Genomic DNA, 22,177 nt, shown 5'->3' with positions numbered 1-22,177 from the left:
GTATATCATGCTGCACCTTTTTAATATACTATTGTATATTAAAGTCCATTTCTATTGTAACTGAAGCATTATGTTTTATTCCTCTTCACAGAATGTAGAGCTGATGATGATGTCTTTAGAAGATCGAAACTGGTCATCTAAAAATAAAAATTAATAACTTATATGAGACCACAACTGTGTTTACTAAATTAATTAAAATATGTTATCTTAGTTAAATAATTTTCCATCTCATTTACACTGAGATAATCCTTCACTAAAACTAATGTCAATATTTCTCATCTCTGCAAATGGAGATACTCTGGAGAGGCAATGGTTTAACATCTTTGAAGTGACAAAATGTCGCTGCACCACATACTTATCTTTGTTCCTAATGATGGTATAACAGCCAAAAACCGGTTTCTGAAATAAAAAATTAATACCGTAGAATATTGCACCAGTGTTATGTGTCTTCTCATGCATAATGTATCAAATATTCTGCCAAGAACTGACAGAACAGCCAATCAGTACAAGTAAAATATTCCAACTCACTTTCTGAAATTTTGGATAACTGATGTACTTTTACATGAAACAATAAATGCAGAAATTGTTTCAACAATTAGTATACAATCTGGAGGCAGTTACTGATAGAATTGGTTTCTATTGGTCCTGGTGATCAAATGGAAGTCTCATAGTTCTTCAGAGACAGTCATCTGCATAATAAATAAATTATGGAGAAGTTGTGTAATGGTTGTGAATCTGAAGCAAATGTTCCAAGATGAAATCATTGAGAGCTCTATTGTGGAGATAGGTCTGATGCTAACAACTACTACCCAATCTCACTTCTGACAGCTTCATCCAAAATTCTTGAAGAAGTAATGTATTCAAGACTAGCTTCACATCTTTTCAATATAAAGTAGTAAGAAAATGTCAATTTGGCTTTCAGAAAGGCTTTTCAACAGAAAATGCTGTACATGTTTTCACTGATCAAATATTAAATGCTCTGAATAGCTGAATATCACCTACTGGGATATTTTGTGGTCTCTCAAAGGCTTTTGATGGTGTGAATCATGAAAGTCTTCTAGACAAGCTTAAGTACTGTGGTAGGAGTGAGTCAGTGCACAAATAGTTTAATTAGCATTTTACTGAAAGAATGCAGAATGTTGAAATTAACAGTACAGATAGTCAGCAAAATCAGTGGAGTCCTCTAACTGGGGAGGTGTCATGAATGGTGTCCTACAGGGTTCAGTGTTGGGTTCCTTATTGTTCTTAATATATATTAATGACTTTCCATACTATATTCATGAAGATGCAAAACTAATTCTTTTGCTGATGATCCAAATAAAGTAATCACACCCAACACACAAGAATTAGATGAGGAAATTGAAAATAATGTCTTTCAGACAATTATGAAGCAGTTCTCTGCAAATGGACTCTCACTAGATTTTGAGAAAACATGGTATATACAGTTATGTACAGTAAATGGCATAGCACCATTGATAAATATAGACTATGACCAGAAGTCTGTCACCAAGATAGAATACTCAAAATTTCTGAGTGTGTGCATTGATGAGAAATTGAATTGGAAGAAACACATTGATGATCTGCTGAAACTTTTAGGTTCAGCTACATATGCTATTAGGGTACCACAAATGTTGGTGACAAACCTATCAATTAATTAGCCTACTATGCCTATTTTCACTCACTGTTTTCATACGGCTTCATATTTTGGGGTAATTCATCACTAAGAGCAAAAGTAATCATTGCACAGAAGTGTGTAATAAAAATAACAGCTGGAGCTGATCCAAGATCACATTGGAGACACTTATTTAAGGAACCCAGGGTATTTACAGTACTTGTGCAATACATACATTCACTTATGAAGTTTGTTATTAATAACCCATCCCAGTTAGAAAATAATAGCAAAGTGCATATCTCCAACGGTAGAAGAAAGGATGATCTTTATTATTCTGGGTTAAAACTGACTTTCGCACAGAAGAGGGTGAATTATACCCTCCACAAAAATTCTTTGGTCATTTGCTAAATAGCATTAAAAGTCTGACAGATAGCCAACCAGATTTAAAAAATAAATTAAAAGAATTTCTGAATGACAACTCCTTTAAGTCAACAGATCATTTTTTAGATATGAAGTAGTAACTGTGAAAAAATTACATTTTGTAAAGAACACTAATGTTAAACTGGCACATTCCACATCATTACGGAATGTGGTATTCATGATCTATGGAACAAGTACTAATGTAATGTAATGGTAAACTGAAGAAGCTGAAGCCTAACCAGACTTAACTTATGATTTCTATTCTACAGTGTGATCAGTATAGACCATGGTTGGAAATTCGATGCATCTAACCTCAAATGAAATGAAATGATCATATGGCAAATTCATAATGATTCAATCATGAGTGGCAACGATTCCTCACAGTCGTGGCAAATCGCCTGTTGAGATAGTCATTCTCAGGTGATCACTATTATATCTGGGTAAAACAATAGTGCAACACAGGTTATATGCCGTAACCAGTCACAGTTTAATGAATATCTTAACTTAGGTAGGTATATGGCGATTACTTAAAATTGCAATTGACTGATGACGATGTAAAATCTATTTTCAAGATAATGATGTCGATATCGCGATAAGGAACGACAGGGAAGGCCATCCAGTTGTAAAGAAATGTGCATATGTAGAAAGGTCACCCACAGATGTTGGACAGAGTAACACAAGAGCAAGAAGGAAGGTGGAGTAGCATTGGGTAACAGAAGAAATACTTCAGTTGATCGACGAAAGAAAAAATATACAAAAGTATACAGCAACATACAGCACTCATGTTTCAAATAAATAGGAAGGGTGCAGTGCAGCCAAGGTTAAATGGTGCAGGAAAATGTGAAGAAATCGAAAAAGAAATAACCATCAAAAGAACTGACTCAGCATGTATAGAAAAGCCAAAACAGCTTTCTGTGAAATTAAAAGCAGGAGGGGCACACACACACACACACACACTCACACACACACACACACACACACACACACACACTCACACACACACACACACACACACACACACACACATTAAGAGTGCAATGGCGATCCCAATTTTAAGTGCAGAGAAGAGAGCAGATAGGTTGAAGGGGTACATTGAAGGCCTATACAAAGGGAAGGAATTACCAGATGACATGACAGAAGAAGTGGGAGTCGATGTGGAAGACATAGAAGGCCCAATATTAGACACTAGTTTAACAGAGTTCTGGGAGATTTGCGATCGAATACAGCAGAAGGTCTAGATAATATTCCTTCCTTAGATGAAATGGCAACCAAACTACTATCCTAATTGGTTTTTAGGATCTATGAGATAGGAGGTATATGATCAGGGTTTTCAGAAAAATGTCATCTACACAGTTTCGAAGACAGCAGCAACATGTATGTGTGTGCAAAGCATTGTGAAAATATCTCAAATAATAAAGTTATTGTGGAGCTGTGAAATCGCTTCAATCATTTGTAATAACCCTGTAAGTGCGAGAACTATAGCACAGTCAGCTTAACGTCTTTTGCGTCCAAGTTGACGACAAGAATAGTACGTGGAAGAGTGAAAAAAAACCGAGCAGCTATTAGATGACGCTCGTTTGGCTTTATGATAGGTACGGGCACCAAAGAGGTAGTTCTAACGTTAACCTTGATAATGGAAGCAAGACTTAAGAAAAACAAGATCCGTTCATAGGGTTTGTTGACTTAGAAAACGGGTTAGACAGTGTAAAATGGTGCAGTACGTTTCCAAGAAATTGGTGTTATCTATAAGGAAAGAATGGTAATGTGCAAATGTGTACAAGACCAAGAAGAAACAATAAGAATCGAAATAATAAGAATCGAAGACCAAGAACGAAGTGCTCCCACGAGAAAGGGTGCAAGATTGGGATGCAGTCTTTCGCCCCTACTTTCCAATGTACACATTGAAGAAGCTGTGACGGAAGTAAGAGAAAGGTTCAAAAGTGAGCTAAAAAGTCAGGATTAAAGAGTATTAAGAATATCAAGTTTAAAGAAATTTTTTATACGCCAGATCGCGTTCAGAACTGTTTCTTATTGACTGGTTTCGCCAGGTAAGACTGTTATCTTCAGATCTTTAAAAAAGATTTTGGTTGTACATCATGTTCCATTGTGCATTCATATCTCATGTCATGTTAATATTTTAGTGGAGAGTATATTGCACATTCCATACAGATTTGTCTTAAGTAAAATTACAAACCGGTTCAAAGCTGGAATAGCACAATGTGGTGTAGGGCTTTACAAGAGGAAAGAAATGGAACCAAGCGTAGTTGCAATAAGGTATGTAAACGAACGACTGATGTGGATAGATTTGACGGTGACTAGGAAGAAAATTAGGATTGTGTCAGTATATTCCCATTGTGAAAGGACAGATCAAGATAAGATGGATAGTTTTTATGACGCACTCAGAGATGTAGTTGTCAAAGTAAAGGACAAGGACAGTGTTCTGCTCATGGGTGATTTTAATGCCAGGATTGGAAATCGAACAGAAGGGTATGAAAAGGTTATGAGTAAATTTGGAGAGGATATGGAGGCCAACAGGCATGGGAAACAACTCTTGGATTTCTGTGCCAGTATGGGCTTAGTAATCACAGACTCCTTTTTTAAAGCTAAGAACATTCACCGGTATACTTGGGAAGCCAGGGGAACCAGATCTGTCATTGACTATATAATAACAGATCAGGAATTCAGGAAGGCTGTGAGGGACACACGTGTATTCAGAGGATTCTTGTATGACACTGATCATTATTTAATCTGCAGTGAAATTGGGATTGCGAGGCCGAAAGTGCAGGAGGTCAGATCCATATGTAGTAGGATAAGAGTGGAGAAACCTCAGGATAAGAAAATCAGGCACAAGTACATAACAGTGATCTCAGAAAGGTACCAGTTAGTTGAATGTAGTCAATTACAGTCATTGGAAAAGGAATGGACAAGGTACAGGGACCCAGTACTAGAAGTGGCTAAAGAATGTCTTGGAACAGTAGTATGTAAAGGTAGGATGAAGCAAACAGCTTGGTGGAATGACATAGTCAAGGTAGCCTGTAAATGGAAAAAGAAGGCGTATCAAAATGGCTACATACTAGAACTCAGGTAGACAGAGAAAGTTATGTTGAAGAAAGAAACAAAGCCAAACAGATAATTGCAGCATCCAAGAAGAAATCTTGGGAAGACTTTGGAAACAGGTTGGAGACTTTGGGTCAAGCTGCTGGAAAACCATTCTGGAGTGTTATTAGCAGTCTTCGAAAGGGAGGTAAGAAGGAAATGACAAGCACTTTGGACAGGTCAGGAAAACTGCTGGTGAATCCCGTTGATGCCTTGGGCAGATGGAGGGAATACTTTGAAGAGTTGCTCAATGTAGGTGAAAATACGATCAGTAATGTTTCAGATTTCGATGTACAATGGGATAGGAATGATGATGGAATTAGGATCACATTTGAGGAAGTGGAGAAAATGGTCAATAGATTGCAGTGCAATAAAGCGGCTGGGGTGGATGAAATTAAATCGGAACTCATCAAATACAGTGCAATGTCAGGTCTTAAATGGCTACACAGGATTATTGAAATGGCGTGGGAGTCGGGACAGGTTCCATCAGACTGGACGAAAGGAGTAATTACACCAATCTTTAAACATGGAAACAGAAAAGATTGTAACAACTACAGAGGTATCTCTTTAATCAGTTAGCTTACGGCAAATAATGGAGAAGTGTTACGAGTAGAACAGGGAAAGGTATCTATGCTTTATAGATCTAGAAAAGGCATATGACCGGGTTCCTAGGAGGAAGTTACTGTCTGTTCTACGAGATTATTGAATAGGAGGCAAACTTTTGCAAGCAATTAAAGGTCTTTACATAGGTAGTCAGGCAGCAGTTAGAGTTGACGGTAAATTGAGTTCATGGTTCAGAGTAGTTTCAGGCGTAAGACAAGGCTGCAACCTGTCTCCGCTGTTGTTCATATTATTTATGGATCATATGTTGAAAACAATAGACTGGCTGAGTGAGATTAAGATATGTGAACACAAAATAAGCAGTCTCGCATATGCGGATGACTCAGTTCTGAAGGCAGATTCGATTGAAAGTTTGCAAAGTAATATTTCAGAGCTAGATCAGAAATGTAAGGACTGTGGTATGAAGATTAGCATCTCCAAAACGAAAGTAATGTCAGTGGGAAAGAGATATAAACGGATTGAGTGCCAAATAGGAGGAACAAAGTTAGAACAGGTGGACGGTTTCAAGTACTTAGGATGCATATTCTCACAGGATGGCAACATAGTGAAAGAACTTGAAGCGAGGTGTAGCAAAGCTAATGCAGTGAGCGTTCAGCTACGATCTACTCTCTTCTGCAAGAAGGAAGTCAGCACCAAGACTAAGTTATCTGTGCACCGTTCATTCTTTCGACCAACTTTGTTGTATGGGAGCGAAAGCTGGTTGGATTCAGGTTACCTTATCAACAAGGTTGAGGTTACGGATATGAAAGGAGCTAGGATGATTGCAGGTACTAGTAGATGGGAACAGCCGGCCGCGGTGGTCTAGCGGTTCTAGGCGCTCAGTCCGGAACCGCGGGACTGCTACGGTCGCAGGTTCGAATCCTGTCTCGGGCATGGATGTGTGTGATGTCCTTAGGTTAGTTAGGTTCAAGTAGTTCTAAGTTCTAGGGGACTGATGACCACAGATGTTAAGTCCCATAGTGCTCAGAGCCATTTGAACCATTTTTAGATGGGAACAATGGCAGGAGGGTGTCCACAATGAGGAAATCAAAGAAAAACTGGGAATAAACTCTATAGATGTAGCAGTCAGGGCGAACAGGCTTAGATGGTGGGGTCATGTTACACGCATGGGAGAAGCAGGGTTACCCAAGAGACTCATGGGTTCAGCAGTAGAGGGTAGGAGGAGTCGGGGTAGACCAAGGAGAAGGTACCTGGATTCGCTTAAGAATGATTTTGAAGTAATAGGCTTAACATCAGAAGAGGCACCAATGTTAGCACTGAATAGAGGATCATGGAGGAATTTTATAGGGGGGACTATGCTCCAGACTGAACGCTGAAAGGCATAATCAATGATGGTGATGATGATGATGATGATGATGGTTCAAAGTACATACATATCGCACCTTCTCATTTCTCATGATGAGAAACTTCAAACATATCAAGGATAAGATTCGCTGATGCATTTGCTATCTTCAGTGAAAGTGAAGAACAGAATGAATATCCAGATGAGTACAGAATATGGATTGAGAGTAAATCGAAGAAAGACGAAAGCAATGAGGAGTAGTAGAAATGAGATTAGCAATATACTTATCATCAAAATTGGAAATCACGAATTACACGTAATTACGAAAATCTGCTAGCTTGGAAGCAAAATACCAGCGATGGATGAAGTAAGGAAGACATAAAAAGCAGACTATCACTGGCAAAGAGTGTATTATTTGTAAAAGAAGTCTACTAGTATCAAACATAGGCCTTAATTTGACCAAGAAATTTCCAAGAATGTTTGTTTGGAGCATAGCTTTCTATGCTAGCGAATCATGTATAGCGGGGAAAATCGGAAAAGAACAGATCGAGGCAGCTAAAAAGTGTTGCTACAGCAGGATGTTGAAAATGAGATGGACAGATAAGATAATAAATGGAAAGCATTGACAAGAAGGCAGGACAGGATGACACATCTACATCTATATGACTACTCTGCAATACCACCTTCGACTATTCCTCTACTGTTACACTCTCCAACAGTGCATTGGAAAAATGAACAAGTAAATCTTTCAATGGATTAGAAATAACAGCCAATCAAATCTTGAACATGGTTTCAACGGGTTTAAAACTGTCTTCTTCAGAAGGTATTGTACTTAGAATCTCTCTTCTGTAAAGCTTGGTCTTAAAAGTTTAACAGTAGAGAGCTACTTCTTTTAAATCATATATTTCAGATGGTGGCTGAGTGAATGACACTCACAGACACTAGACAGACTTGTGTCAAACAAATAACACACCTTACACTGAATTCCTGAAACAATTCCAGTGAAATCTATGTGTCACCCAAAATAGTTAATGAAAATGTACGAATTATTGATAGACAGAGCGAATAAACAAGCCAGCATTTCATCAGTATAAACCACTAACAGCCACACTAGTTATTGCACACAAGTAAATTCCCAGACCCAAGCTACGAGACACAGTTCTGAGGGAGAATTTTACCATGGCAACTCCCGTCCCAATGTTAGGCCGCAACCCACACAGCAGGACATCTAGCATACACAATGAGACTTTGGAGCCACTGCTCAGGCGATCGGCAAAAGCTACCCTTGTCCTTGCTTTTAACGATGCCCCTTCGGAAAGCCTTTCTACAGGAACATGGCTGGAAAGGGAGATAAAATGTCCCGAGAAATCCAACTCAGAACGTTGGTGACCCACTGTAGTCATGTGTGTTAAAATTTGCAGGAAAGGAAAAGCTGTTTATCTCAGTATTGTGTAGCAGAAGTTAAACTCTGCCCTACGAAAGAAACGACACCTGTGATAGGCTACAAAAGCTCTAGTGGGTGGAGTTATAACGAGTATGAATGCTCTGATAGGTCAGAAAGAAAACACGTGGCCACCAGCTTTGATATAGGCAATTGTAGACAGAGAAATTCGCTCTTTCTCTTGCAGCAAATCGTCGAGTGTTTCAGCAAGGCGACTCGCGCCACACCGAGACGATTGCGTAAGTCATTATGTGAACACTTGTTCCCAGACTCGTCTGGAGTTAAACTACAAGGTCTCCTAGTACAGAAAATCGCACCGAGCACTGGCAGTTAACACATGCGAGCGATTTGAGGGCAATGACATATGCGCTGTTCCAGCTAAATAGCCAATTACCTTAGCTAGGGAACAGCTAGGAGTCGCGGCTTCACTGACGACGTAGGAAATGTATCAAACTGGGTTTTAACAGTCGAGAGAGATTTAGAATAGATTCTCTGGTCCACATCTCTCGCCGGCAGCTGCCACTGCTACTCCAGCAACGGCCGTCATCTCTGTCCCTCCTACTTTTTGTGCACTCAACCATGACCTGTAGTTAAACATATTGGCGATTGTCGGGCTTAACTGAAGCATAAACGTGAGATATCCGATTTCACAGCCACAGTAGAACGTTTTATACCCTGAAATTATTGAATTGTTTTAATTGTGTACTTCTTTCTGATTGCTCTTTACTGACCCCCATCCATTATTTGGTTATTTTAATTGTGCATTTCAGCTTAATTGATAACTCTGGCCCCAACTGCATTTAATTTCTTTGGATTTTATCGACCCCAAGACGTGGTCATCAACCATCTTACTATTGAAGAGCCTTGTAATAGTTACGAATTTCGCTTCACAGTTGGGAGCACCCAGTACCAATATTTTGTCATCCTGTACGTATTATAATTATGACATATTGTGAAGTCGTACTTAGAGAAAAAATAGGCCCTGATAACGAAAATCTAAGTTTTTGCTAACATAAGTTACGCCTGTACCTGTACTCTTATTTCTGTTAGCGGAAAGTTTCCTATACATAGAGTGTAGTGGAACCGACATTGAAATCGTTGTCTGATTACATCATTGTCCGTACTGCTGCAATCTTCTGAACTCTGCATGGTGAGCTGGTGTCTTCCTATCTTGCAGGCTGTAAGTTCAACACAAATTCCTAAAACACTCACATCTACATCTACATCTATTCTCCGCAAGCCACTTGACGGTGTGGGGCGGAGGGTACTTTGAGTACCTCCATCGGTTCTCCCTTCTATTCCAGTCTCGTATTGTTCGAGGAAAGAAAGATTGTCGGTATGCCTCTGTGGGGGCCCTAATCTCTCTGATTTTATCCTCATGGTCTCTTCGCGAGATATACGTAGGAGGGAGCAATATACTGCTTGACTCCTCGGTGAAGGTATGTTCCCGAAACTGCAACAAAAGCCTGTACCGAGCTACTGAGCGTCTCTCTTGCAGAGTATTCCACTGGAGTCTATCAATCATCTTCGTAACGCTTCCGCGATTACTAAATGATCCTGTAAAGCACTGCTCTCCGTTGGATCTTCTCTATCTCTTCTATCAACCCTATCTGGTACGGATCCCACACCGGTGAGCAATATTCAAGCAGTGGTCGAACAAGTGTACTGTAACTTACTTCCTTTGTTTTCGGATTGCGTTTCCTTAGGATTCTTTCGATGAATCTCAGTCGGGAATGTGCTTTACCGACGATTAATTTTATATGGTCATTCCATTTTAAATCACTCCTAATGCGTACTCCCAGATAATTTATGGAATTAACCGCTTCCAGTTGCTGACCTGCTATTTTGTACCTAAATGATAAAGGATCTTTCTTTCTGTGTATCCGCTGCACATAACACTTGTCTACATTGAGATTCAATTGCCATTCCCTGCACCATGCGTCAATTCGTTGCAGATCCTCCTGCATTTCAGTACAATTTTCCATTGTTACAACCTCTTGATATACTACAGCATCATCCGCAAAAAGCCTCAGTGAACTTCTGATGCTATCCACAAGGTCATTTACATATATTGTGAATAGCAACAGCCCTACGACACTCCCCTGCGGCACACCTGAAATAACTCTTACTTCGGAAGACTTCTCTCCATTGAGAATGACATGCTGCGTTCTGTTATCTAGGAACTCTTCAATCCAATCACACAGTTGATCTGATAGTCCATATGCTCTTACTTTGTTCATTAAACGACTGTGGGGAACTGTATCGAACGCCATGCGGAAGTCGAGAAACACGGCATCTACCTGGGAACACGTGTCTATGGCCCTCTGAGTCTCGTGGACGAATAGCACAAGCTGGGTTTCACACTATCATCTTTTTCGAAACCCATGCTGATTCCTACGGAGTAGATTTCTAGTCTCCAGAAAAGTCATTACTCTCGAACATATTACGTGTTCCAAAATTCTACAACTGATCGACGTTAGAGATATAGGTCTGTAGTTCTGCACATCTGTTCGACGTCCCTTCTTGAAAACGGGGATGACCTGTGCCCTTTTCCAATCTTTTGGAACGCTACGCTCTTCTAGAGACCTACGGTACACCGCTGCAAAAAGGGGGGCAAGTTCCTTCGCGTATTCTTTGTAAAATCGAACTGGTGTCCCATCAGGTCCAGCGGCCTTTCCTCTTTTGAGAGATTTTAATTGTTTTTCTATCCCTCTATTTCGATATCTACCATTTTGTCATCTGTGAGACAATCTAGAGAAGGAACTACAGTGCAGTCTTCCTCTGTGAAACAGCTTTGGGAAAGACATTTAGTATTTTGGCCTTTAGTCTGTCATCCTCTGTTTCAGTACCATTTTGGTCACAGAGTGTCTGGACATTATGTTTTGATCCACCTACCGCTTTGACATAAGACCAAAATTTCTTAGGATTTCCTGCCAAGTCAGTACATAGAACTTCACTTTCGAATTCATTGAACGCCTCTCGAATAGCCCTCCTCACTCTACATTTCGCTTCGAGTAATTTTTGTTTGTCTGCAAGGCTTTGGCTATGTTTGTGTTTGCTGTGAAATTCCCTTTGCTTCTGTAGCAGTTTTCTAACTCGGTTGTTGTAGCACGTTGGCTCTTTTCCATCTCTTACGATCTTGCTTGGCACACACAGAGCGTCCTCGAGCAACTGCGGTAGGAAGATGGAGCAGCACTAGTGTCACACATGTCAGAAAGTCAACGACTCCCACATTGTCTATAGATAATGTGATTCTACGTGCAATAGCTTCTGAAGAAGACAGTTTTGAAACTGTCGAAACCGTGGTTGAAGTTTAATAAATCTGTATTTAGCAAGTGGTTGGCTGTTATTTCCAATCCATTTAAGCTCTTGCGTGCACAATCGCTAAAGCGCGGCCCTGTTTAAAAACTTGAAACTTTCTGTACGAGCTGTGATGTCTCTAATTTTATTGAGATGGTCATTTCTTCCTGTGTAGGTCGGCGAAGATAAAATATTTTCGCATTCAGCAAAGAAAGTAAGTGATCGAAATTTCGTAAGACATTTGTTAAGATGGCAGGAAAGAACTTCTCTTGTACCAGAAAATGCTGTAGACTTGTAGAGGGTAGAAACTGCAGGAAAAGACAGACACTGAAACACTTCCAATAAATAACTGAGGACGTTTGGGGTGCAAGCGCTAGCTACTCTGGGATGAAGAGAAGAGGAATCTGTGGTTTACGGCGTCGAACCAGTAGGAGACCGATGGAGGAGAAAAAAAAAGAAAGTCGTCAGACCTAAAACATTAGATCACTGAATTTGTCTCTAAGATAAGTACTTTTCTGACGCCTAAGAATACAAGTTCCATTTGAGAAACATAGTTAATATCTCTGTCTTGCGATTACTCAAGTTGTGAAATGCACTGGTCTTTATTTCGTAAGCCATTGATAACTGTTCTTTCACATGAACAGATTTTACAAATATCTTTTACTCAAACGTCATTTGAAGTGACAGATTTAGGCACCTCGTCCTTTGCGTATAATATCTTTGCTCAGGTAACTACTACTCGCCACTATGTGGAATATTCACCTAGATTACTGTTAGCTGACCACAATTTTATTGTTCATGTTATTGCCTTCTACAGAGAAGGGTCTTTGACAACGGAGCAAACGATACAGAAAAAAAGCTATCAGAGATGCCAGAGAACAGAACAGCTTTCTCGCCAGTAATTTCAGTGTGTCCCGTTCTGTTTCTCCGTGCTTTTTGGGTATGGCGACACAGTGTTACCCCACTGGAAAGCGAGGTAATTAGTGAAATCTCTTATGTAATATGGTAGCTGCGGCAGTATCACGTAAAATACTCGCTCCCACAGACCAGGAATCCGCCACACCTGAAACAAATAAAACAAGGCAAGAGTTATTGAACATTTCGAACAGTACCTTATACAGTGACTATGTAGCACTACCCATGTTCCTAAGGCGTTCGAAATTAAAATTTCACATAGTTCTTAAGTTTATTCATTATAAAGACTGAAAAAATGTGACACAGTATTTTGTAGTGAAAAATTGGCAACATACTTAAACGTTCGTGATTGGAAAACTGTACACTTCGCAAAAAAAAAAAAAACCTAGTATCCTATGGCTACAGAATCAACGAGACACAAATGTAATCGGCCAATTCATACAAATACCTGGGAGTAACACTATGTTAGGATGCGAAGTGGAACTATCACATCGGCTCAGTCGTAGACGAGGCCCTTGGCAGACCTCAGTTCATAGGTAGAATACTAGGGTACTGCATTGTACAAATGAGGTTGCTTACAAATTACTCTTGCCACTTGTCTTCGACTATTGCTCAAGCGTGTGGGACCCATACCAAAGAGGAATAACAGGAGATATTGAACGTAACAGAGAAGGGCAGGGCGAATGGCCACAGGTTTGTTTGATCCGTGGAGGAGTGTCAAAGAGAAGCCGAAGAAACTGAACAGGTGGACATTTAAAGATGTATGTAAATAATCCCAAGAAAGCCTACTTAACAAAGGCTTTAAATTGTGAATCTAGGTATATACTACAAGCTGCTACATTTCACGCATAGGCATTTTGAGAACAAGATTAGATTAATTACAGCTCCCACAGAGCTATTTCAACGATCAGTCTTTTCACAATCCATCTATGATACAGTATGGAAAGCAGTGGTAGCCCTAATAACTGGAGCAGTGGGAAATACAATCTGCCATGAACTTAATAGTGGTTAGAAGAGCAGGATGTAGACGTAGAAATACTTCCTCCGAGATGAAGGCATTGTATAGAAACGGCGAAGAAATGTCCTTTTTGAGAAAATGCACTCTACCAAAAGAGGTAATCCAGAGGTAGGTAAGAAAATGTAAGGAGGAGTCAAATGAGAACGAGACGGATGGAAACGACTAAGTAAACCATTTATTATTTTATATGTAATCGCCGCATCTGTTAGTAGTGTGCGCACAGAACTATGTGACCAGCAGATGCACAATCAGCAAGGCATGCGTGGGGAAAGTTGCAGTGGGGGGGGGGGGGGGGGGTTACGGACAGGCGCTGTAGGGGAAATGCCAATGTTGGAGGGGAAGTGCTGTTCTTAACTGAAGCCTAGGCTCACATTTTTTGTAACATTAATTGGAGCCCCCTCCACGTCCACACTTATATGGCGACCATTCAAAAAGATATGTCACCTGTGCTTTGATTACTACCTAAAAAGAATTCCGCCGAAAATGCAACGAAAGCAATGAGTTGCTTTTTTGCCCCGGCCGGAGTGGCCGAGCGGTTCTAGGCGCTACAGTCTGGAACCGCGCCACCGCTACGGTCGCAGGTTCGAATCCTGCCTGCCTGCATGGATGTGTGTGATGTCCTTAGGTTAGTTAGGTTTAACTAGTTCTAAGTTCTATGGGACTGATGATCTTACAAGGTAAGTCTCATAGTTCTCAGAGCCATGTTTTTGCTTTTTTGCCAAAACACAGCGAAGTTTACAAAGTGTCACCTAACAGGTTGTGCAGACACAATTGCGAGAGGATCCTTTAACAGTGGTTTATTAAATTAATTAAGTGAGGAACTGAGGAAAAGAAAGGTCAATAGCTTATGAAGAAGCACATTATCGGTACGAAAGTAAACGTGCAATGTTTTCACTCATGTTGTTACAAAACTCATAGTATTTCTCGTTTCACCAGTTATCGATGGCCCTTAGAAATTGCATTTTTTCACCCTGAAAGTCTCTAGTTAGTGGAATAACATGGTAGATACAGAAGTTCCGCACAAAAACGATATGGCAAAATACTCACCTCTTTGCATGATATTATTTGCCACAATCTCGTTTTGATATCTCAAACCGTTTTTGAAATATTTGGAATGTTATAGATATTTTATTCCTGGTTTATCGCTGGCGCAGGCGATCACAAATGAGTGTGTTACATTAGATCAATTTTCGAGATTTTTGGCTGATGGAACTTCACCTAAGTCTAAATGAAAATTTCACATGTTAACTAAATTTCATTGCTGCCAACATATTACGTAATATGTATCAAACGCAAAATTATAGCGACCCCTTTTTTTAATAGCTAACGTTTTCGAATTTCGCGCAATGTCTTACACGCAAATGTCACAATAACTATGACCATTAACAACATGATGTGCATGTCATCATGAAGCTGATGTACAAAGCTATAAGTGACGCAAAAATGATATTTTTTACAGAATAGTTTCCGTAAAATCGTTTGAGCAAGTTGGCAGGGAATGCGCCTCGATTCTTTCATAGCCGACCTGTCGAAAGGGGACGAACACTGCTGGCCTCCCCTTCCGAACAGACGAATGAACTCGCCCAGCGCTTTGGACGAAAACTGGTCACTGCGCATCGGCCACCGTATCCTATGCAGACTATAATACATGTATGCTTCTGTGAGACATGACTGTCGATGCCTTCATGAAAAAATATTTACAGCTAGCTGCCTTTGGGACAATGATTGAATCCAGGCGTGCACCTCCTTGTATGACGCAAATTGACGGCCGCGAATGTCTTCCTTCAGAGTCCCAAAAACATGGATCTCATGGGGAGAGTTCAGTATGTACGTGTCTCTGAATACTTTGGAAAAACTAATGCACCATCAAGTTTAAAGGGCCAGCAATTTTGACAGATTACGTCACACTATCTAAGTAACCTAACAGACCCATCAGTAATTACGTGATTTTTAAATTCCCCAGCATTTATGAAAAAATTTAAATGTATTTGCCCTGGACACGATATGTGTTCAGGAAATCTGTAGAAGTGTCGAAAACTTTCTATATCAAGCCACAACTGTGGTGCTCCAAGACAATCCAGCCATCACATTGACAAAGAATGTGAGCTGAGAGTATACCTTGGTAATCTAATTGTGTTCTTCATTCCAACACCTGCATGTCTTGAGTGGATTGGAGCATTGTATCTTAGCATATAAAATGTATATCTCACTTGCCCTTTTTTGTTCTTTAAATATCTTAAAATACGATGTGTGTCATACACTAAATAAATGAAACTGCAAGTTTGTACCTCCGTTTATATAGAAGTATTGGACTGGTGAAACTGAAGGAGTCTTCCTTAAGCACCCTGTACTCCATCGCTTTTACCATCGGCAGAGGTTGTGATTCTAGTACTATGAAGCTACCTATACACAGGTACATTGATATTTAATTCGTATACTAATATTTATCTCTTATATAATTCATCACAATAAATGAAAAGCACCAGTTTGCTTTTGTTCTACAATATTACTTTTATTGTGTTAACCGGTTTTCGACTTACAAGGACCGTCTTCATAAATTTACTGAGTATTGTCACCAAAGAAGTTACGATGTTTGCAAACAACATTGGAAGAGAAGTAACACATCTAGACTGAAGCAGAAACATACAGTGACTAACATATTTGACAGTGTGGTGGTAATGCAATGAAGAAGTAAAAACCTAAAGAGTAAATAAATAAAAATGGAGTAGACAGGAAAAACGTTAGCACAAAATAGGAACAGCATGCCTACATAACAGTTTCTATTAATAAACAAAACTAATAAAATAAAATAAAATTCTTACTTGAAAAGGCTACATCAGGAGGTATAAAACATGGAGAGTGATATACAAACCACATAAAGGAAGAAACAATTATCAATGTAACTACTTCTTCATTGCATTACCACCACACTGCCAAAGATGTTACCGACTGTACGTTTCTGCTTCAGTCTAGACGTGTTACTTCTGTTCCAATGTTGTTTGCAAACACTGTAACGGCTTTGGTGACAATACTCAGTAAATGTCCAAATATGGCCTTGTAAGCCGAAAACCGGTTGACAAAATAAAAGCAATATTGTAGAACAAAGGCAAACTGGTGCTTTTCATTTATTATAATGTTGTTCTACCAAGAACCGACGGAAGATTCTGTTAACATAATTCATCACACCTTGTTCAAAAATGGTTCAAATGGCTCTGAGCACTATGCGACTTAACTTCTGAGGTCATCAGTCGCCTAGAACTTAGAACTAATTAAACCTAACTAACCTAAGGACATCACACACATCCATGCCCGAGGCAGGATTCGAACATGCGACCGTAGCGGTCGCTCGGTTCCACACTGTAGGGCCTGGAACCGCACGGCCACTCTGGCCGGCCATCACACCTTGTGTTTACGGTCAGACACTGCATATTAACTGCTGTAACTGCTACCTTATTTAATTTTTTTTTTTTTTAATTTTGAAATCATTTCTACATGTGCAAACGAAGTTGACACTCGACGTGGTGGCTGATGGGAGCGAGCGTAATGGCATTTCCCATTTACATCGCTCCCCCAGCTACTGCGCAGAGTGTCAGCTTTGTTTGCGCGAATATTACATGCTTACACCGAAATGTTTAAATAAGATTTGATTGTTATAAATACTCTTCGAGAGTGAGAGTCTAGGTTCGTATTGATACGTTACGAGTTTAACATAACAGTGCGATGACAGCAATTATGGAAGGTAGGTTGTTGTGCCGTGGACAGGCGTGGACGGTGAATTTGTTACTGCGGACATTTATTAAACTGTTTTTCAGTGTATTGTGAACAGTAAAAATAATGGACAAAAGCTATTTAAATGCATCTGATCGATTTTCCACGCAATATTATAAAGGCTACGACAGTGGAATAGTGCAGTCACAAATGTGTTAACGGGCCTCTTTTCGAGACGCAACGCGGACTGCTTAGTTGACATTCTTGAGAAGTGATGTGCCTTTTATCGCGAACTGTTATATTGTGGAGTAGTAGGAAAGCAGGTTTCAGTGTTGTGCGGCGCGCGCTGTTCTCCTTGGCAGTTGGCGCAGAACGAGATCCATACTTTATGTTGGGAGTGGAGGGGGGGGGGGGGGGGGGCTAGTGCACTTGGAGGCCTCATTCGTCCATGTACGTCCCGACACGCTTACGTCAGCAACGGCTCTCTTTCTGCCGCCGGTTGTAGGGGCCGGTCCAGAGTTGTCCGCCTTCAGTAGGAGCACCTAGCCATGAGCTTGCATTCCGCTTACGATCCGATGCGCCTGACAGCTCTTCTGGTTACGGTGCACCCGGTCCTAAGTCTGGCGTTCGTTCCCCAAGTCCGTAATCTCGGTTCTTCTTCTTGTTGAGTTCCGCTGCTGCAGTCCACAAACAAACCACGCATTCGCGATTTACCGCATTTTGGCGCAACAAACCGCATGTAATCGAACCAAATGTTTTCACAACAGTGTTTGATTTTACTATCACTTAATGACGCGTGTAACCTTTCTTTGACTTATTATTGTGCTTAGATGCCCCTCCTAACCGATTTTTATCGCGCATGGTGCACAAAGCTGACTAGCTGTCCGTTACACTCAAAACCTACCGGTATTGCGGCCGTTCTCGCGCCTGTGACCTTGGCTGCGTGGCGTCACGTAAAATTCTGTCTTTACCACGAACCGTTTGCACAACTGTATCTCTTATTCACTTAGCTGAGTGTAAGCTTTTATTCTATATCGTACTACCATATTTTTAAACAAAGTTTAGACTAACTATTGACCGTGATTTTACTCAAACTGAATTTATTAATTTTTATTCAATCGACTATTTATTTCCAAAGAATAGATGGGATGTTGTGCACGATCATGATTTCTAACACATACATAAATATTTCACTACACTCTCTTAACTTATTCATCCTTTAGATAATTTGGTGCCATCCAACGAACAACAGTACCGTTGTCAAAAGATTGCTTGAGATCTGGTGTTCAATTATCATACAATCCCTCTGCAATAAATGTTATCCTACTAGAAACGGTCGCCGTTCCTGGACGAGCAAAATTTTGTTTGATGTTTCTTAGCCGGCCGCGGTGGTCTCGCGGATCTAGGCGCGCAGTCCGGAACCGCGCGACTGCTACGGTCGCAGGTTCGAATCCTGCCTCGGGCATGGATGTGTGTGATGTCCTTAGGTTAGTTAGGTTTAACTAGTTCTAAGTTCTAGGGGACTGATGACCACAGCTGTTAAGTCCCATAGCGCTCAGAGCCATTTGAACCATTTGATGTTTCTTAACTTTACTTTGAAATTCTGAAGTCAAATATTTTACTTACCGAGTTTACTTGAAAACAAGCTGGATGCAAGCTGTACAGTTAATACATAGATTTGTGACCACTATATTTGAAAATTTTAAGACTGAATAATTACTGAACTAATAATGAAGAAACTGTACGTTAAAGTCAAGTGAATTACCATTTACAAGTGAAAACGCAACCACAGTCATCTGCTTAAGACAAAATAGCTTCTCTAGATAGTGAATACTTAATATCTATTTAGAACTGTGACACAGTGATGTATTAATCAGATACGATCTTTGAAATCGTATATTCCACACAAAATATTAAATATGTAATGATCAGGAATGCAGGATAAGTAAATGATTGTAGTTTAATTAACGTAAGAGCCTACAGAGAACGCAAAACATTATAGCCTTTAGCTTTAAACAACGAAAAAGCTGATGAATTCTTCTCGGGTTATCATCGAAACGTTGCGACAAGACGACGCCACCACTCGGCTTATAACCCGAGAAGAATTCATCGTTGGAATACGCCGAGAAAGACTGCAATCGCATATTGACTTTAATTTCCTCATATAATAGTAAGAAAATTGGATGCAATACATTTCTTGCTTTGAAATATGCGCTGTCGTCGAAAACTGTGGTGGTAATAATTTACGAGCTCGTCATGTCTCTGACTACGTCGGTTAACAAAGGGTCACCACGATATCTGTAGAAGCCATTGGACGTACTACAGCTATAGCTCAAATACTTCCAACACATGTTATAACTGAAAAAATCTTGCAGTTCGGCTTGGTGATCGATTTGCATGTCTCCTGGCTGAATTATTCTGCCACGTTTGGTGAAATGTGTTGACTGCTTGCTCCATTGGACTGATCAAACACGAAATATGCACATTCCTAGGAGTAGTTGTAAAATTTAGGTCCCTGCTGAGTGCCTTGAAGGTGGTGTCATCGAGCTTCTTGCACTTTAGGTTACTCAACGTGCGAGTGATCTCTAACTGGTGTATTTTGTTGCATATATAGTCAAACTTCACAGACTGGCACAAAGAGACATTCTTCCTGGAGCACTCTGGTGTGAACCAAGAGGCACTGTCTATTCAGTCCCAATGCTTACCTGTTACGAAGGTTGTCAAGTACACGTGAAGATGTAAAAGTCCTCTGGCCACCACAACCAACCTGTGGTGTATGTCTCCAATCCTTTCCTTTACAAGCGCCATACTCGCCTGACGTTTTATCTCATTGATATGATGCTTGATCCCGGCGAAAATTGGCAGTAGGTCTCCATCCCTAAATCTCAGAAGGAAGGTGAGAGACATAACATCCTCCCTTCCGTATGTCTAAGTTTGTCCAGCTTTTTGATATTTCGGTACATCTCCTCCTCATAGAATCTCTTGATACAACAATTCTTCGGGCTCTACTGGCGATCTGTTGACAGTTTGGCACGCCGGGTTTTCTGCTCAGTATCAGTGTAGTCCATGCACAACATTTCGACAACATGTCCCGTTGTCTTTATTGCTTGATACCTGAGAGTGTTCAGCAGGTCCAATATTTATACTTAATTCCTTCCTTCTCCATGATCGGTTCTCGTCTTTCTGTCTGCAGTCCCTTACCTCTGGAAGCATACTGGGTCAGGAACAACTGGCCTCGAACTGGCGTTCCGTTTTCGGTAAAATGCGCCCCCAAGGTCAGTTCTACGAGCTCCGATTGCAGTCCGTTGCCACTAGAAACGTCCTGCGACGTTCTATCTTCGGTCCATTGTGCCACACCGCGAGCTGGCCTTCCTTTTCCAGACCGATGCGGCTGACTGAAATCTTGCGTTCTGTGTTGGGTACAGTGCACCTGGCGCTTTGTCTCGGATTCGTTCCCCATGTCATTCTCGTTTCTTCCTTTGCTTGTTTTTTTTAGCAACTCCAGTACAGGACCTCAGGCTTTGCAGAGTTGGTACCCAGTGTCACGATTCTTGAGGTTTTCAATCACCTCTATCTCTGTTGACTTTGAACATCTTGTTTAGGCGCTGGTCAACAGCATGTACGAATTTTACAAAATTCATTACCCTGTGCTGTCTATCTGTCAGTACATACAGCACAATGTGATGTATTTTGTAAAATTCTGTTGACTCTCTTATAACACTGTCCCAGTATCTAGGGGTCTGTGTTGAACACTCGTTTTTCATAGATCGTGATATACTTAAGTCCCAGACAGTGCTCGGATATGACTAATTTAATTGCGTGTCTCAGCTTGGTGTGCCTCCCTTGTTCTTGACATCTGGTGTCCACTGGCGTACATAAAAGTAATTTCTGAATGTTATGACATGACATACTACAAAGAGATCAGAGGTGATGGGCTTTGGTCGTGTGTGGTATTTGGTTCATGAATGCCACAGAGCAGTGGCTGGTTGGCATGACATTGATAGTTCACAGAAAAGCACTAAGACCACGGTGACCTGTCAGCGCAACATCCACAAAGGACTATACAGTTGTATTTACATTTGCGTGAGTGGAATGCAAATCATAGTATTAACTGTGAAATATGATACACCATGCTTAAGAGGAGAGAGAGAGAAAGAGACGATTCAGCTAGTATATACGAAAGTGGTATGTGTAATTAGTTATAAATCTGAGAAGGTTTCTGTAACTGATTTTCACTGAATATTTGATAACAATGGTTTTTATGTGCCTACAAGAGAGATTAAAAAACTCATTGATAAATGTCGATTGAGCTATCTGCATATTTAATTATTCTTAATCAACCAGTGAGAAGCACTTTAATCAGGAATTTAATTGAATTCAGCTAATTAATAATTCAGGAAAGATACACTATCAGCATGGCAGTATGGACTGACAAACGTGCACATGCTCCACGTGCAACATTAGGATTATATATTTTGTATGTTGACACTCAGTTTTAATTAACTATTTAGAATTGTACGTAGTTCCGCCCATAGTTTAAATGTCGTTACAGATGACTGTGTTTAGATTGGAGTAGTGAAAACAGCAGTACATTTCCTTAAGACACGTGTGCCACATATGTGTGTAGAATAAATATTCGAGGGCACAGTGAGAAAAGACTGAAAACTAATTACTGAAAATGAAATATGTAGTTATTTAATTTATACTTGTGAGCAAACTACTTGTTGTTGTTGTTGTTGTGGTCTTCAGTCCTGAGACTGGTTT

The 22,177-nt window shown here is 40.3% G+C and overlaps 1 protein-coding gene across 1 annotated transcript in view; it reads right to left on the bottom strand.

Moving 5' to 3' along the window:
• Nucleotides 1–12,384: 12,384 nt before the first annotated feature.
• The window catches only part of LOC124619502 (short-chain dehydrogenase/reductase family 9C member 7-like), a 175,574-nt gene continuing 165,781 nt past the window's right edge, over nucleotides 12,385–22,177 (bottom strand). Inside the window, exon 8 of the mRNA XM_047145939.1 lies at nucleotides 12,385–12,835. Coding sequence (XP_047001895.1) covers nucleotides 12,677–12,835 — 159 coding nt within the window. The 3' untranslated portion in view covers nucleotides 12,385–12,676. The remainder of the gene's footprint in view (nucleotides 12,836–22,177) is intronic.

The sequence above is a fragment of the Schistocerca americana genome, chromosome 1 (genome assembly GCF_021461395.2).
Source record: "Schistocerca americana isolate TAMUIC-IGC-003095 chromosome 1, iqSchAmer2.1, whole genome shotgun sequence".
Taxonomy (NCBI): domain Eukaryota; kingdom Metazoa; phylum Arthropoda; class Insecta; order Orthoptera; family Acrididae; genus Schistocerca; species Schistocerca americana.
Note: the sequence above shows the minus strand (reverse complement) of the source record. Positions and strands in the feature narration are given on the sequence as shown.